This window comes from Urocampus carinirostris, chromosome 13, assembly GCF_059441175.1.
Source record: "Urocampus carinirostris isolate Australia breed hairy pipefish chromosome 13, RoL_Ucar_1.0, whole genome shotgun sequence".
Lineage (NCBI taxonomy): Eukaryota > Metazoa > Chordata > Actinopteri > Syngnathiformes > Syngnathidae > Urocampus > Urocampus carinirostris.
The window spans coordinates 9,424,683-9,442,880 of NC_142361.1; the positions used below are offsets into that span (position 1 = coordinate 9,424,683).

Consider the following 18,198-nt stretch of genomic DNA (forward strand, 5'->3'; position numbering starts at 1 on the left):
AATGAATAAATGAGTAAAATAAAAATCATTGTTAGAGATTGTTTTAAATTATTTTGTTTGTAGTTCACATTTTCCCAGGAATAAAGGAAAACTATTCTTGAAATTAGTGATATCAACTGATACGGCATATGCTAGGTAACCGTGCTCATTATGAAAATTATTTCCTAATGTGTACTGCCAATATGTATTTTTATTTATATTTGTTGCTTTGCTTTAGTTTAGATTGCTCTTAGTTAGCCTGACATGACAAAGGCCATATAATGTTGCATGTTAAACAAATCCTCATTAAACTAAAAAACAATATACTTGTAAACTGTAAAGGGTAAGACAGGCAAAAAATGAAGATTTTTGAGGTACTGGGTTCCATATATTCAGAGAAAAACAAGCCGTAATACAGTAAAATAACACCAAAAATGAGATATAGTTGTCTTTTGTTGTATCACTTTTTAGTAATGCTCAACTGGGAGATTCAATATCTTCATTAATCACTCACTGAAAATAACTGGAAGCACTAAGGATTTGATCTTGAGAGCAGCGTCTTCTCTTTTCATCTTTTTAGGGTTTGGGTTGTCGTTTGGGCTGTACTTGAAAAATGCCTATTCTTACTTTCACCATTTTGATGCTACACCAACAAAAAAAACCTCCCCCTTCTTCCCTGTATTCCTACTTCCCAATGTGTTGCACAGCATTGCTTAAAATACGATAACAGCATAAAGGCACAGTTTAAATATTCCTGAAGGCTCTTCAAACTCAGTTGGGCATTATTAACACATACTTAATATTCTACTTTCAACTTTTTTAACAACTCCTTACACGTCCCACCCCCCCTTTAAACATATAGTAAAATATGAAAAAGGACACACATACTAATTGTGCTGGTGGAGAGGAAATCAGTGGAATTGTGTTCTTTCAACCCTTCACTGTAAATCCGTCTTTATAATCAGGTAAACACATCTCTAGCTGTCCTATATGTTCTGAGTGCCAATTTTATAACATTGTGCATTCTGGTGGGCTATTGTCCACCTTCTTTTTTATGTTATCTGTCAAACAGCAAGGACACCTTGTACACGGCCGCATCGAGGGCTGTTTTATTTCCAATGCAGGTTTCTCTGGGGACTCACTTTTGACCGTGGCGGTCCTGGTGCAGTTGTAGAGTATGGCGAGCTCTCCAAACACCTTGCCTGGTCCCATGGTGCATAGCTTCAGGCTTTCCTTTGTCACCTCCACCTTTCCGTCTGAAAACATGAGACAAGCTGCGGTGAGGCTCAGCACGGTTTTGAATTGCACATTTCCGGCACCGTGCGCTTGCAGGGTCCGACTGATGGTACGCGGTGTGTGCAAGAGTGCATTCAGGGGTGTGTCTATGTGGAGCAACCATCACTGTGTGAGAGCTTGTACTTCATTTTTGAGGGCATCCAGCCAGGTGGCTTTTGGCTCACTGAGCTAGAAAAAGAAGATTATTTTGTGATTTTGTGGGACTTCTAGTGTGGGCTACCGCTAAGCCACTAGCAAGTGAAAAAGCTGGCAGCAATTCCCCGCGACAGACACCACTCTACTCCTCCATACTTCCTGATTGACACTGTCACAGATTTGGCCATATATTGAGTCGTATGTTATGGATCTTATTTGCTTTAAAATAGAATAATATATATAATATATATGTGTTATATATAGTCAGAATTGTATTTTTTTTTTCAGTTACTGCATTTTCTGCACTATAAGGCGTACCTCTTCATCATCCATCAAAAAACAGTCTTTTGTGATGTATTTGTCATGCATAAGGCACATGAAATTGAAAATGCAGAAAGATATAGAATTGCATAAAAGATAAATACATTTGAATTACAATAATTTATTTCATAGAACAAAAGTAATATTAAGGCATCTGGTTTCACTATTATAGTTATTGAAATCATTGGTTACTGTGCTCTCCTCACTCTGAACTATTTACTTTTCACCCGCTAGACAGCTAGTGGACACCGTCCCGAATAATCAGATTGCGTTGTCTCAGTCTCTTTTTATTCAGACAACAGCATTAAAAATTACCCTTGTAAGGTTGCCGTAAAACTAAAAACAGTATAAAAAATGCCAAGCTAAGACATGCTAACAACATTTCAAACCAGAGTACGTAATTTTGAACAAAATGTTACCATAAACAAATATCACAATACGTTTAATATGTACAGACAGTTATTGTCCCGAGCCACAGCAAAAGAAGGTTAGCATTCGATATTTGGCTTCTTAACTGTCAATGTTCTGAGCTTCTTAAACAATTAACATGTTAACCACAAGAGAGGACTCCAAGGTGACTCTATATCTTTATCAAAGGCAGAACAGTTAGCACATTCAGTTAATTTCAATTGTAACTATGTACAGACACTCCCCTACTTACAAACATATCTGAGTGTAGTTATTTACGTATTAACTTCTTGTTCTATTCACTCGACTTCTCAAAAGATCCAATCATCAAGGCTAGGGCTGGGCATAACTTTGGAGTCGTGGTCAATATTGGGTTGAAGAATTAGATCCATGAGCTCAGAACTGTGCCGCGGATGCGCTAACCATTCAACTGTCGTGCTGCCCGACTCAAATTCAATGCATGTCTAATGAACACTGACACCGACATATTTCAAAGAGACAATGGACTAATGCATCAAACATATGTTAAAGTCCGTGACTGGCGTCGCTTCCTTATTGGATTTAAACTTAATGTTGAATTTGCAGTCGCCTTCTGTGTACCAAAACTTGTTTAACAAGCAATCAGAAAACACAACCAGGTTGTCGATGCTTATTGAGTAAAGAAGAAAATTCCTAAATGTGTCCTGTTTTGTTGAAAGCAATTGTCACCATCTTCCTCTTTTTGTTTTAAAGATGGTGAGCTTTCTTCATCTAAAAGCATTCCTGCTGCTAGAATGTCACACTTGAAGGTGGCATCAGATCCACAACTTGCCTGCGAATAAGAAAATAAAAATCGAACCTAAAACGTGGGCTGAGACAAAGGTGTGAAGTTTCACACTCACCACGTTGACAGCAATTGTCCCAAAATAATGTTATCCGATAGAATGTCTGATTGCTGTAGGATGCTGCGTGAAACTCCACACTGTTATATGTTTAGATGCTCTTTGCCGGGTTCTGTATTAAAGGCTAAGTAGAAGAAATATTCTGGGTTAAGTTCGGCTTTGATATGGATGGGGTTGTTGCAATGCAACAAAATGAAAAGGATTTTTTTAAAGGATTAAAAGTTATTTGTATTTTTTTTAAGTATTTCGAAGTTTAATTTTCATGTTTCATTGGCTAACCCTTTTCAAATATGGTGTGTTGATATTTTAAGTTAAATGATCAAAAAATACTGAGAGATATGTATTTCTTATTCTTATCGTATTTCCTTTCTTTAGAGTTTATCTTAATGATTTTTTTTTTATTGTGAACAAAAAAAATGTAATTTCTTAAATCTAGAACTGGACAAAGCGCTACAAAAAAAATAAAAAATAATAGTACCTTATTTTCAACACTATATGATGCACTGGATTATAAGGTAACCTCCTAAAACTAGTGTGATGTATTTTTTAAATTATTTTATGTAGGAGGGGCTTTGGACTAGAAGGCGCATCAAATTAAAACTACTGTAAGAACTCGGGTGGCATAATAAATAAATAAAAACCAACAAATGAAGATAATGGGCAGCACAGTGGAGCAGTAGTTAGCGCGTGTGCGGCACAGGTCTGAGTTCGTGAGATCAAACCTCCTGTGTGGAGTTTGCGTGTTCTCCCCGTGCTTGTGTGGGTTTCCTCCGGGCACTCCGGTTTCCTCCCACATTCCAAAAACATGCATGTCAGGTTAATCGGCCGGTTCAAATTGTCCCTTGGTGTAAATGAGCGAGCGAATTGTCTGTCCCTGTGTGCCCTGCGACTAGCTGGCAACCAGTTCAGGGTGTCCCCTATCCACTGCCCGAGGATGGCTTGGAATGGGCTCCAGCACCCCCGCGACCCTACTAAGGGTAAGCGGTGCAGATAATGGATGGATGGATGGAAATGAAGATAATGTATTTCAAAGACCATAAATTAACATTACAACAATTGGTTTCACCAGTAAAGAAATTCCAACCTGTTCTAAAAGCCTTCTCTTTTTTTTTAAATCAAATATCCTAGGTTAAAAAAGCAGATCCACCCTAAAGGGTCTGGGAACTAAAGAACATCAACAGGATTGGCTGACAGTGACAATAATGCAAACAGTTCATAATAGTCAAAATAACCAACAATAGTGCGCAATAACAGTCAAAATAATAAAATGGCATCCTACGCAGTCTCTTTTGTAGGTGTCCAGTATTAAAAACTGAATAAACTCATCAGTTTTCAGAAATATAAGTTTAACTTACAGTAAAATAAGAGAAATAATGTATAAAGAGAGCAAAACTATTAGCAAGTGGTGAATGTACAGTAGAACTCAGTTAATCCAGATTGGGTTTACCAGGATCTCTGGGAAATCTGGATGAAAAGTTTGGTCCGGGTGGTTAATAATGTATTTCTTTAGAAAAATCTATACATATTCCGAATTTTATGATCCAGATCTTTGGCTATTCCGGATAAATTTCGATACTTTCTTATGCATTTTGCCATGTCTATTCCAAGCCGACATGCAGTCTTTGACAGCTTCTTCCCGGAAGAGGCCGGATGGTGCAACTTTCCCGGAAAGTGTATGCCATCCTTTTGGCCACAGACAAATACATTTGTCTATGCGTTTATCTTCGTGTGACATTTTACCGGTTATCAATGACTGACTATATCTCATTGCGCTTCGATTCAAGTTGTGATCTGTTCGTGCAAAACAAGATAGACGGAGACTACGTTGAGTGTCACATCATGGCTTCAGTGAATAAGAGGAGTCGAGAGAACAGGACATTAGAAGAAACATTGAAGAATATACAATACTATAACAAACACACTAGCGTGAAGAAGAAAGATTACACAGCTTGTTTTCACATGAAACCTCAAACATTGTCAGATATTCTGAAAATTTTGGTATGTCTGTTTCATGAATATTCTTTAGTGGGTTTACATAATTCACACACGGTAGCCTTTTGTTGAGTCGAGAGTTCTAGTGGGAAGGGTTAGGAAGTTGCACGGTCATTTATTTTAGTTAGAGAGATAGCAATGTGCTATTGTTGTTGTGCCCTGTTTTGAAGACCTATGTCAATAAAGCGCCCGTTTGCTCCAACATTTAGTACTCCGCCTCAGACTCCCGTTACAATTCTCATGTTATCTGTGTGACTATAAACGCGTGAATTCATGTTCGATTGAAACCAGATAAGTTATTCATGTATCTTCCACTAAACATCATTTGGAGGTCAGGGGTCTGAAAATACTGGACAACGGCTAATCCGGATAATTTTCCAGGTGCACTTAAACCCGGATTAACCAAGTTTTACTGTATTTCGTGAATAAGCCTCTCATTTCAATACGTATGTTCACCCTTTCCAAATAAAGGATACAGCTGACTTATTTAAGCTCGCTCGGGTCCTGAGACTAATTACATCTTTCTTTAAACTTAAAAGCAACATATTCGAATGAGTCAAAGATCATAGAAGTGTACTGTATATTTTGTCGTGCTATGCCAATTACCACCACTGGTAATTAGTCTTTTGCAACTTGGACTTTATGAATGAGTAAACTCAAGATGTCTAAATAACATAATTTTACCACTTTGAACCATTACCATAAATTTATGGTGAGTAACCTCCTTCAAGCCCCCTGTCTCTCAGCAGTCATCGGAGAGCAAGTGCTCATTAAAGTAATATACTTGAATTAGCATGGCGCTACGAAACTAAAACCATGCCGAGAAACACTTGATCCTTAAAATTTACTTCAGCTTTCAGACAGAGGACGCACACTTCGTGAATGCCAGCGGGAATCCAAACGACTGTTATGATTTACAAGGTGCAAATTTGAAGAAACATTTTCTTTGTAGTCTCAGTATGAAAGAGTTTTCAACCTGAAAGAAAACAACAATTTTCATGTTTCTGTGTTTACTTTTCCACTGACTGTACAGTACACAAGAGAAGTAGTTGACACCTCTTTAAATGTAGAACCTAATGCTTTCCTCTACTGTTTTGTTTGCACTCATTTATTTTAACATTTAGTCGGATGGAAACAATATTTTTTTTAGACTTTTAGGGACAGGCTTGTGCTATAAAATGGTTTTAGTGTGTTTCTTATAATTCTCTTGTGAGCTCGACTATTGACTCACGAAATTTGGATATAAAATCATGAACACGACAAGCCAACCCCAATATAAATATCCGTATTTTAAGTAGCAGAGTCAAATGAAAGAAAAAATAGCTTTCTAACATGTTTGATGATATTTTTCTCATATATACCGTATTTTCCGCACTATAAGGTGCACCTAAAAGTCTTAATTTTTTTCAAAAGCTGACCATGCGCCTTATAATACAGTGCGCCTTATTCATGGATCAATATTAAATTTGCAAGGTCTCGCAACTTACGCAACAGCCGCCGACTCGATTTTCCCCCGAACGTGGAGTAGTCCGCGGTGTGTGCTGGGATTTATAGACTGGCGTTTCATTGGCTAACCAATGTGTCAATCATTATTTGAATCGATCGCTATTGGCTAAAGTTATTTGGAGCCTCGGATTGGCTAGAGGGCCAAACCAAACCCTGCAATTGGCCGAAAAAGATGTGTCAATCATCCGTTAAATCGATTGCTATTGGCTGAAGTTATTCGGAGCCTCGGATACGCTAGAGGGCCAAAACAAACCCTGCAATTGGCCGAAAAAGATGTGTCAATCATCCATTAAATCGATTACTTCACTCACGGTTGTAAGAAGACCATGATTGCGTATCATTATTGAACGTGAGAACTTAGGTGAGTTATGCGGCTTTATATTTTCCCGATATCATGTTTTAGAACGATCTTGATGTTGCTGTGATGAGTTGAGTGAATTAAACTCAATTCCAAGTGTTTATTGTCATATGCACAGTAAAGTTGCGAGCGAAAAAGAAAATAGAAAGTAAGAAATGGTTGGCATTTCTTGAATTCCAAGACTTTAACCTTCCGAATGATATTTGAAATGACGCATTTAAGTGACATCGTACGGACACCGCATCCGCACGTGTCTACGACACGTATTTGCTTCTTTGCAAGCTTTAAGAATGTTAAGGGGGTAATCAGTTTGACTGAATCATCTGACTGTTTTGTCGACGTTCCTATTGTAGCGCCTTATAATCCGGTGCGTCTTATGTATGTCAAAAATAGGACCAAAAACTATTTTTTGGGGGTGCGCCCTATAACCCGGTGCAGCCTATAGTGCGGAAAACACGGTAACATGAAGTAGGGATAGCCACGTACCGACAACAGGTATAGGTGTCAATACCATCTTTTTTTATTTTAAAGTATGGGTAATTGCGATGATGACTGATTAGATGAAAGTCACAGCCCTGTTGCTTTTTCCACATTTTTACATTATGATTACGCCACAAAAATCGATTCTGGTGAGAAACCTAGATTTTAAAAATAACCTAAATTATTACAAGACTATTATTTGTTGTCTATAAGTTGATTTTGAACTGTGCAGCTTGTTTGGCACCTGCTGTGAATGTTAGTCTCACGGGGCTTGCAATAAATTTGCTTCGGGTTTTGTGTATGACTTAAAGGGTGAGATTTAATAAGTTTTCTGCCCGTCACGGCTTGTCCATAACAAACACCATTTTCAAACATAAGGGTGTCAATATGTACACCTGGCACCAGAACATCCTAGGTCGCAGTTGCATGATCAACTTTATAGTCACTTTATCTGATCTGCGGCGTGGGAGGACTTTGGCAAGAAGGCTATTTTATGTAGAAGCACTACTCCTTCGCATTGAGGGGAGCCAAATGAGGTGGCTTAGGAATCTGGTAAGGATGCCTCCGGAACGCCTGCCCCGGGAGGAGTTCCGGGCATGTCATTCCGGCATAAGGCCCTAATGGCAGCTATGTTTCTTGTCTGGCCTGGGAATGCCTCAAGATCCGGTCAGATGAGCTGTATGAAGTGGCTGGGGGTATGGAAGTCTTGGCTCTCCTGCTGAGGCTGCTGCCCCCTGCGACCAGACCCCAGATAAGCAATAAAGAGATGAAGATCAGAAGATCATTTGAAACGAAAACACTTTAATTAACATCAATATGACAGTCTTTGTGAAATTTAATTATTACAATTTTAATGCCTAGAATTTAGTCCTTGGTGTAAGTGACTTGTGGCGCTCACCAGAATGAAGCAGAGAGTAGGTTGGCTAAATGATATGATGTGCTTTTCATTCGTTAAACAGACGGTAAATGATGGGAAAAAATCTGACGTTATCTCAATAATCATGTTACCAAATATGGGTCTACTTAGTATTAGCATTGCCTTAGCTGGAACCATTGACTGCCCTAGTGCCTACTCGTCGCTAATGGTAAAAAAAGGAGTTAAAATACCTAAAATACAGATGTCAGAAAAACACAAGCAAAAAAAGAGTACTGAAGTTTGTCGTTTTTCTTTCTAGGAAACTGGCAGCATTGGTGCTGATACATTTGCTATGTACTCAGGTCCACAATTATAAAAACCAGGGCTTGTAATCTGCCTCCAGCTCCTCTCAACACGTTAAAGCCAAGTATTATATAGATGATTTCACACACTGTTACCTTCAGGAGATACTAAGCGCATTCATGCAGACGCCCCTGGGCAAGTGGCTGACGTTGTTTCACAGAGAAGGATAAAAAGAAAACTCATCGAGTTTTAATTTGTAGAGGTCAGCCTTGGCGAATTTTAAGCATGTGATGGACTCGGCTATTTATGCCAAAAGGGTAGAATTGTTAAATCACATGAGGAATAAAAATTGGTAATTTCGTTTTCACGGCACGATTTAATGGGCAAAAAAAACAAAAATGCTCTAGGAGATCATCAACATGACAGATCTAAGGACAAAGTTGTTTTAAGGCCTTTGTCTGCTTTCGAGGATCATTTTGAGAAGCTAGTGCAGGGGTGGCTAACCCGGTCCTGGAGAGCCGCATGTCCTGCTGTTTTGGATGTTTCTCTGCTCCACTACAGATGATTCCAATCACCTGGATTGTTATCAAGTTCTCACAAAGCCTTCTAACAAGCTGAAAATTTGCGTCACCTATGTTGGAGCAGAGAATCCTCCAAAACATGCAGGACGTGCGGCTCTTCAGGACCGGGTTAGCCACCCCTGAGCTAGTCTATCACAAAACAACCTCCACAGGTGTGAGGTCCTTTCTCAAGGTTTCTCTTTTTTTCTCACACTGAGGTTTTTGAGTTGTTCCTTGCCCGCATGCTGGTTTAAGATCAGGTAATTGTGCAATTGTGTAATTGTAATCCTGTGCAGTCCTTTGAGACTTTTTTGTGATTAAGGGCTATATAAATAAATGTGACTTGACTTGACTTTACACACAAGCTCAAGTCAATCAAAACTAGAGTTCAAATTTCACTTAAATCCATATAACCAAATACTTAAATAGTCTACAACAGCAGTGTCAAAATCAAATGGACAGAGAGCCACATAAAATGGCTTCAAGTCGAGAGTTGGACTGATACAAAATTTTCAAACTACAATGGTCTTGTGAACCTAATTCAACTTAGGAAAACGCAACATATATACACCTAGATGATCAGATAAATGTCGCAATGTTTTCTTATGGCTCAGTCAGTAATCTTTCATTTTTAGCAGGCAAGAAAGATATATTTTGTACAAAAATCTTCATGACATGACAATTAACTAAAAGCAGCTGGTATTCAGTTGCCTTTATAGGGCAAATGTATTTTTAGGAATAAAATGATTATAGCTTTTTTCCATGAGTCACTCGGTTGAAATATTTTTCTAATACAATACAATAATGTGCAAAAATACACTCTGATTCTTGGTGTACAATACAACAGTGAATGAAGATAACCCCAGGAACCGTAGAAAACCCTCTTCCGGGCCGGATTTGGCCTGTGGGCCTTGACTTTCACATATTTGGTCTAGAAGAGTTTACTGTAAATTGTAATGGAATGCATGCGAACCCAACATTTGGATCCTAACTTTCATATTGTGGGAGGATTTTAATGAGGTTCAACAAGCCCTGAATATAGCATTGAGTTGTGTAACTCTGATAAGAAAAGAAAGAGTTTTCGGTTTCAGGAGATCAGATTTGAGTAAGTTGGTTCTAAAAGAGTTGTTGCAGAAAGAAGAACTTAGATAGTTAAATGTTTTCACATTATTTTATTTAATTCATTTCCAAAATATTGTGCAAATGGCAGGTATTTAAGTTGTCATGGGTACTTTGTTGCAGTTTTAAGTGCAATATCCCGGTTGTGTATCGTTTTCAGTCTAGATGTGAATACATTAGAGGTGAATACTTTATATTTTTCTATTTATTACTCTTTATATTGTATATTTTGCATACTGGAGTGCAATCATAATTTCAATTAAAATTCAAATTCAAGTTTTTATTGTCAATGCATAGTAAAAAAACACCTTTCACCGCACAATTAAATTCTTACTTTGCTGTCCACACAGTTGCCAACATAAATACAGAAACTAAGAAACTATATAACTAAGAAAATAAGTATATATCTTTGTTGCAATACAAGAATAATAAGGTGATTCTGATTCTGATTTATGTTCTTGTTCCAACTGGAGAATCTGGATTTTTGGAAGGTATTACAATAATCCATTCTGAATACATTCAAAGTGCAGTAGATCCTCTTGAAACATAACCAAGCGTTTCAATTCTTTGTCATCTTTGAGGATTGGGTCTGTCCGGGGAAATGACAGACTGTGTGAGAATGTGGATTTGTTTGTCTCTGAGGAAAAATGATTGATATACTTCTCGGGATCTCGGACATTAAGCATCTAGATTAGTTTAATGGGGCTCTAAAAGAAATGCCCGCAGGGATACGACAAGAAATGAGAGGGGATTGCCGCTGAGGGAGTCATTGTTTTTTCGTTTTTACGGTAAGCCGGGCATGTGAATGCGCTCGCACAGCGGAGCTGATGTACCCGGCTGCGGGGCAAGGCGACAATGTTGTTTATATCTATTTTGGTTGAATTGAACTTTAGAGGCCCTTTTGAGACAATTTTTCAGCAAGGATCAAATTTACTTGTTCCCGACGATTTGTCGGCATTGTCGCAGATTTAATAAGGTGAACAACTGTAACTTATTGATTGAAGAACAGCCTGGTCAATGTGTTAATGGAGCAAAAGTAAAACTAAAATGGTTTATGGTCACAGCTTTTTGCAATCTTAGAAAAATAATTCCATGATTGTATCTTCAGAGGGTAGAAAAATGTACACTTATTTGGAGTATTCATTTCAGGTAACGTCACATTTGGCTTTTTTTTCAGGATTTATCCATCTATCTATCCATGTGTGCATCCATGAATCTAGCTACTGTGTGTACTTATTGTTTTATTTATTTATTGGCTATTCATTTTTGCACATAGCCCATGGTAGCAATGTGTGCAATGATAGACATTCCTCCCATACAGAACTGGTTTCTATTGGAATGACAACTTGAACACGAGAACTGATTACAGCAACCGCAAATTCACTGATAAAAGCATTTAACTTGTTCAGCAGTAAACTAATCATTTTTACATTTTATTTCATGCTTGTTTATATAAATTGACCTTCTGGTAAGATAGAAAATGTACTTTAAATTAGAAAATCGGGCTATTTTTTTCATTTCAATCATAAATAATTATATCTTTTTTTTTTCCCATTAAAATGGCTTGCTCTTTAAAACGGGACTCATCTGGCTAAGAAGTGTGCGGTTATTTTTTAATTCTATTGTATTACTATATTGTTTCCTTTGTTTTTCTACAAAAGAAAATACAAAAACTAATACTTAGAATTCCAGTTGTGTTTTACTCCATTCTAGCCTTTTTTTCAGGATTTTTTTTCCCTTTCAAAATAAGAAAATAATAATTAGAATCAGCAAATTAAAAATAATCAAACAAAGTAAGTTATTAAACATATTCCCATGGTGGACCGGCGGCTGAATGGTTAGCAGGTCCGCATGGTTAGTGCGTCCACTGTACTGTTCGGAGGTTATGGGATAAAATCCATCTACTGGCTTTCCTGTGTGGAGTTTGCATGTTCTCCCCGAAATGGCGTGGGTTTGCTTTGGGTACTCCGGTTTCCAAAAACATGCATGTCAGTTTAATTGGTCAGTCCGAATTGTCCCGATGTGTGAATAAGGGAGTTGGTTGTATGTCCCTGTGTGCCCTGTGAATGTCTGGCAACCAGTTCAGGATGTCCCCTGCCCACTGCCCAAAGATAGCTGGGATAGGCCTCAGCACCCCCGCGACTCTACCGACGATAAGCAGATAAAGGATGGATGGATAGATATATTTGCGTATGCTACCTCATGGTTACACAATTAACATATAAAAATAGAAAATAATAGTAATCTCTTACCACCTACTGATATGGATTGCAGCTTGGTCATCCTGGAAGGGGGATTACCTCATGTAATGATATCTCTTAAGGTTTCTTCATTTTCCTCATGCTGATGTTTTGAGTTTTTCCTTTCCCTAATGTAGGTTTAGATCAGAGGAGGGTGTAATAATAGTCTGTTGTATGTAATAGTATGTGGTCTCTGCAGCCGTTTGAGACTACTTGTGAGTAAGGGCTATACAAAGAAACATGACTTGAATTAACTTAACTTGGTTGATTACTGGAAATTAGCAAAGACACTTAACTATGGCAGGTTTTTTTACCAAAATATAATTGGTAAATATCCCGCGGTACACTAGTGTGTCCCGGTACAACTGGTGGAAAAACACTGACATAGGTAGTCAACTATGGCAAACCACCGTTCCTCAATGTGTGTAAATGAATGGTAGCTGTCTCCACTTTTGACTACAACCTCCCTAGCAATCTTTCAACATTGCTTTCTTTAATGCTCTCCTTAAAGACAAATTGCGGCCCCAAATGACAGGCGGAAAAATTCTTCCTTTAAGTGTCTGACAGTTCACTGGCAAAATCGTTTAAAAACAGCCTCTATTGTATCACTTTTCATGTCATTGTCAGGTAAACACTCGTGGAGAGTGTCCATGGAAGAGAAAACATTTGTCACAGTTTTATTTAACAAGTATAGATCTCTGCATTGTCAGATAATTTCAGACCTTTAGAAACGGACACAACTGGCTGTCATAACATCTTGGACTCCACTGGATCTATGAGAGGATAATTGAAGGCGCATATTGAAGCTGCTGTGCACAAAATGATGAATTTCCTGTAGGGGAGCGCGCCATTAATTATTAAAGTCAAATGAGGATGCCAGTTTTGGTCCTCTACGGAAGTGAAAGGCTGCATTTAATTTTATGAATTCTGCTCTTTGAAACGGAACAAGTTTATTAAAAACGGGCAATTTTAGCTCTAACTTCTCTCTCTTTTTTCTTTTTAGAAGGCTGCCTTTATGAACGCTTTAGGTGCAGAATCTTCCACCTCACCTACAGACCAAAAGAGTAATTCAAATCCTATGCAAATAGCACCACAGGCAAATAAACACAGAAACCGTCCAGCAAATCGGAGGGCTGACCAATCCCATGACAACGCATGATTAGCTTCAAGTCAAACATGGAACGAGGAATTAAAAAGAAATTCAATTTTGCTTGGAAAACAAAAATCATTTGACGTTTCCTTTTCCTAATACTGCTGGCGGACGGTATTGGGAGTAACAGAAGAAACGGGTTCCTGGAATGCATCCATCTATCCATCAATTATCTGCACCGCTTATCCTCAGTATGGTCGCAGGGTGCTGGAGCCAATCTCAGCTATCTTCGGGCAGTGGGCAGGGGACCCACTGAACTGGTTGCCAGCCAGTCGCAGGGCACACAGAGACAGAACTTGCTCGCTCATTCACACCTAGAGACAATTTAGAATGGCCAATTAACCTGACAAGCATGTTTTTGGGAATGTGGGAGGAAACCGGAAAGCCCAGAGGAAACCCACGAAAGCACGGGGAAAAAATGCAAACGCCACACAGGAAGGTTTGATCTCATGACCTCAGAATCACCCAGCAGCTTTGCTGCCTTCTGGAACTCAATTAATCTTAATTCTATCTTGTCCATGAATAGTTATTTAAAAAAAATCAAATTTTCTGTCAGTTTCATTTCATTGCTTATCCCCTGGTCATGGTGCTCCCAGTTGTGTACCTTAATATTGAAGGATTTAACCAAACACATTTAAGCTATTACTTGTTGCCAGGGTCAGAAATCTAGAGGCATTCACAATCAGTTCTGCAGGCCTTGAGGCATTAAAAAAAAAAAACACGATAAAACTGTTGGTCTAGCCAATCGGATTTCGAGTCAGCAGGCCAACGTCTGCTAGAAGGCATAAGAAACGTCAGCGGTTTCATAACCCATGATTGGCTAAGGGGCGGTAACGGAAGTGTCACAAGAAAAAGGTGAAGAGAAACATCCTCGTGTCCATTCCTGTTGTCAAACATACATTTTCTAGATCAAATAATAAACATTTGCTGGGAATACGACAAGACAGGCTTGACTTTCAGCATTAGCTTCTACGGCAATATAAAAGTACTTCTTGATGGTGAAATGCATCCAAATTTGTACTACATAGTAATTGAAATCTTCGTGAAGAAAGAAAGGAAGCTGGATTTTGTGCACAAAAAAAAAAAAACCCTTTTCGTGAGTAAAATTTGGCTGGTTCCTAAATAATAACACAATTTTATGAGGTTATCATTGATTCTTTTTTTAATGTGTTGCAGCTGTAGCTACAGTAGAGGTTGTATAGCCATAAAATAGTTATAGAGGGTTGGATTGATTCAGTAGAAGCACTACTTGAAGGCATAGGTGTGAAATGCACGGTCCAACACTGATTGTAACTCGTTATTAATAACATTTTGTAAATCAACTGTCGTTATAACATTGTGTGTTTCGCCGCTACTTTTTAAAATCAGATGACGTACAATATATTCTGTTCTTTGTTGGTTCTTCCTTCGATCTGCCAGCAACACACCGCTGATATAACAAACAAAGGAAGGGTGGGCGTGTTTGTATGTACCTACAAAATACAGTTACGGTGGCTTCGTATGAAACCCATAGTACGAGACCAAATCATTTTTCCATACTGACATTCTCCCAACTGTATATACTCAAGATTAAGCCATATTCAAAACTGTAGAATACAATACTGAAATGAAGGGTCAGTTTATATGCGCATATTTGGTTGTGTGTCACTATTTGCAAACGGTAGGCAGCCAGTGGGAAAGTGGTGTGGTTTGTACAGGACCAACAAAATCAATGGGGCAAAGGTGAGCAAAGAATTGATGGTGTTGAATTTTGGTCTTTTCATTTGGAAAGTGATGTTTACTATTCGCCATGCCTGTATAAATGAAAACAATATATAAGTTTGGGACATTATCCAGAAGTGGTTTACAGACAAAATGGATATGGAGTGGCTTAATTACTTTTAAAATGAAGGTATATGTAACCACTAACTTCTTTCAGTAACACTAAACGCCAACAGTGCTGGCGGATTATTTGAGAGCACCCACCTTTTGAACGAGTTCTCTTTTTCTAAATCTTCCCTCTAACTCCCTCCCTTCAGTTTAGAGCTCACATGGGATTCTGGAGCCCTTCCACAAAGCTGCAGTCTTTTGGGTTGACTTTATCTTTCACTGGCACTAAAAATATCTCAGAGTATAAGCAACATGAGCAATTGCTCTCTCTTTCAGAGAAGAATAATTCAAATGGCCCTAAAAGGGATAGTGTGCATTATTTAGCCACTCATGTTGGTATAAAAAAGTTGATTGAAATATAACCGAAAAAACATGAATCATCATATAAAGTGGCGCTTTCTTAAAAGGAACACCGTGTAATCTTGGACCACTAGATGTCGCTGTATTGTCTAGCGTAACCGAAAACGAGTGCTTGAAAAGAATAAAAAACTACTGAGACTCAAAATGACAAGACCACATTATTTTAATTTTCATTTTTTGTCCAGCCCCTTTCTTATGAGATTGGCAACAACTGCTGTTAAATTACATACAGACGTTTTGTTTATTTTTTCAATTCATGGCTTTTTAATATACATAAATGTTTCATTTATATTATTTGGATTTCTATGTCTTGTCAATTGCCATGCATATTTGTACTACAGTTAAATACATTTGTTTGATAATGTGTAAATTTAAATTTTATATGTGTGTATATATATATATATATATATATATATATATATATATATATATATATATATACATATATGTATACATTGGAGTAAATCTGAGAAATCATGGAAGGTCTGAAATTTCCATCGTAGGTGCATGTCCACCGTGAGAAACAAAGAAATCAAGAAATCACAATGCATGATTTTTTTAACAATTTCTCCACTGTATATATATATATATATATATATATATATATATATATATATATATATATATATATATATATATATATATATATATATATATATATATATATATATATCAAAAGACTGAGTTAAAGAAAGCTGCTGTAGCTGGTTTTTAAAATGTTGTGTGTTTCGGTGCCAGAATCAGAGAAACGTTAGTGATCGTAAATAGAAGATTTATAGGATGCCATCGGACATTCCTAAAAACAAAAACAAAAAAAACAATGGTTGTAGTTATATATATGTATATATATATATATATATATATATATATATATATATATATATATATATATATATATATATATATATATATATATATATATATATAGCAGAGACCTGACCAAAATTTCAAGCCGGGTCAAGCCTAAAATGTCAATTATTATGTTCAGGTCGAGCCAGGGCTCATGCTCTCTGCCTTTTTTTACATTATCCACCCTTCATCATCCTTCTTTGTCTCTCTGCCTCTCTCTAATAAAGTACAAAACTAGATTCCTAAGGAACACTGCTACTAAGATTTATGGCCCAATGTTCAACCCGTCAAAATGACGGACGTTCTTAAATTATTTCATCAATTCTACGAAAAAAATCTGTAAATGATGCAACATTGTTTATTAATATAATCTCTGCAGACATAGAAATAAAATAAAAATTTTATACAGTTGTGTATAACTTCAACAAAAGACAGGTTTTAATTTGCTATCGTAGACCACCTCTGCTCATCCCAAGTCCGCATCGGCTTCAGTCCTGGGATCAGTTTTCTTGGTTGGGCTCGAGCTGGGTGAAGTTTGGTCAAGCTGGATTTTTCAGCCTTAATCTCACTCTTGCTCAGGCTTCAGGGACTATATCCTGATTCCTGATAAAGGATTACAATGCGATTTTGGGACAGCACATTTTCGATAAACCCACAGTTCTCGACTGTGAGAAACCACCATGTGACCCTAACCCAAATTTCTATCCCACATATGCTACCATATATTTCCCTAAAGGGTTAAACATCGCAATCCACTGTGAGAAAAGTGCATTAAATTCACAAGAAGGCATTCACACTGAGACTGTAACATTGACGGGTCGGAATTTCCTCTGCCCCCAAACAGTTATTTTGCTACAGGGAACATGTCAAAACAGGATGCCAGAGAATTGAAATCCCACAGAGGATAATGGAGCGTTCACACTGACACGTCATCTGGCAGGACCTTCTGTCGGCAACCAGGTCAGCCAATCTTATCCCCATCAAGTGGAGTCACAAAGGACCCGATAGCGTATCATCTACAGCCTTGTTTTTTGTTCGGGTGATGAATGGGTTCTGTTGCCGTCGGCTTTATTCGAAGTGCGTTGCACAATGCAACCCGGGTCTGTGACATCACCTTCTTTGTGACAGTTTGTAGCGTCTGCTGAAACGGGCCAAAAGCCAAGCATCGGCAATCTCTTTAGGTCAGACTTAGGATCTTTTCAACAGAAGCTGAAAAGGGCTTTGAAGGAATCAGCAGCTGCTGTCTTTGATAGATGAAAGATCCTAGAGATTGCTGTTTATTCATGCGAATCAAAGTAGGCACAGTCTTTAAAAACTCCGGCCCACTCGGAGCAGAAAATCACAGACATGATTGGTTTTCACCTTTACAGAAAATGATGAGATCTGAAAAACGTATCAAAAAAAGGAGGTATCCCTCAGTTATTTTGTTGATTGACCCGATAATTGGAAAAAAAAGTTTTTAAATCCACAATGCATAAAAATACTGTCATAAGAAATTTGTCGTAGTTACTGCACTTTAATATGCATCCACAAAAA

The 18,198-nt window shown here is 37.8% G+C and overlaps 1 protein-coding gene across 2 annotated transcripts in view; it reads right to left on the reverse strand.

The window, feature by feature from the left end:
- Positions 1–18,198, reverse strand: part of LOC148353681 (cGMP-dependent protein kinase 1) — a 231,864-nt gene that overhangs the window by 122,429 nt on the left and 91,237 nt on the right. For both annotated transcript variants that reach the window (XM_088351757.1, XM_088351756.1), the window contains exon 3: positions 1,122–1,235. In XM_088351757.1, coding sequence (XP_088207883.1) covers positions 1,122–1,235 — 114 coding nt within the window. The remainder of the gene's footprint in view (positions 1–1,121; positions 1,236–18,198) is intronic.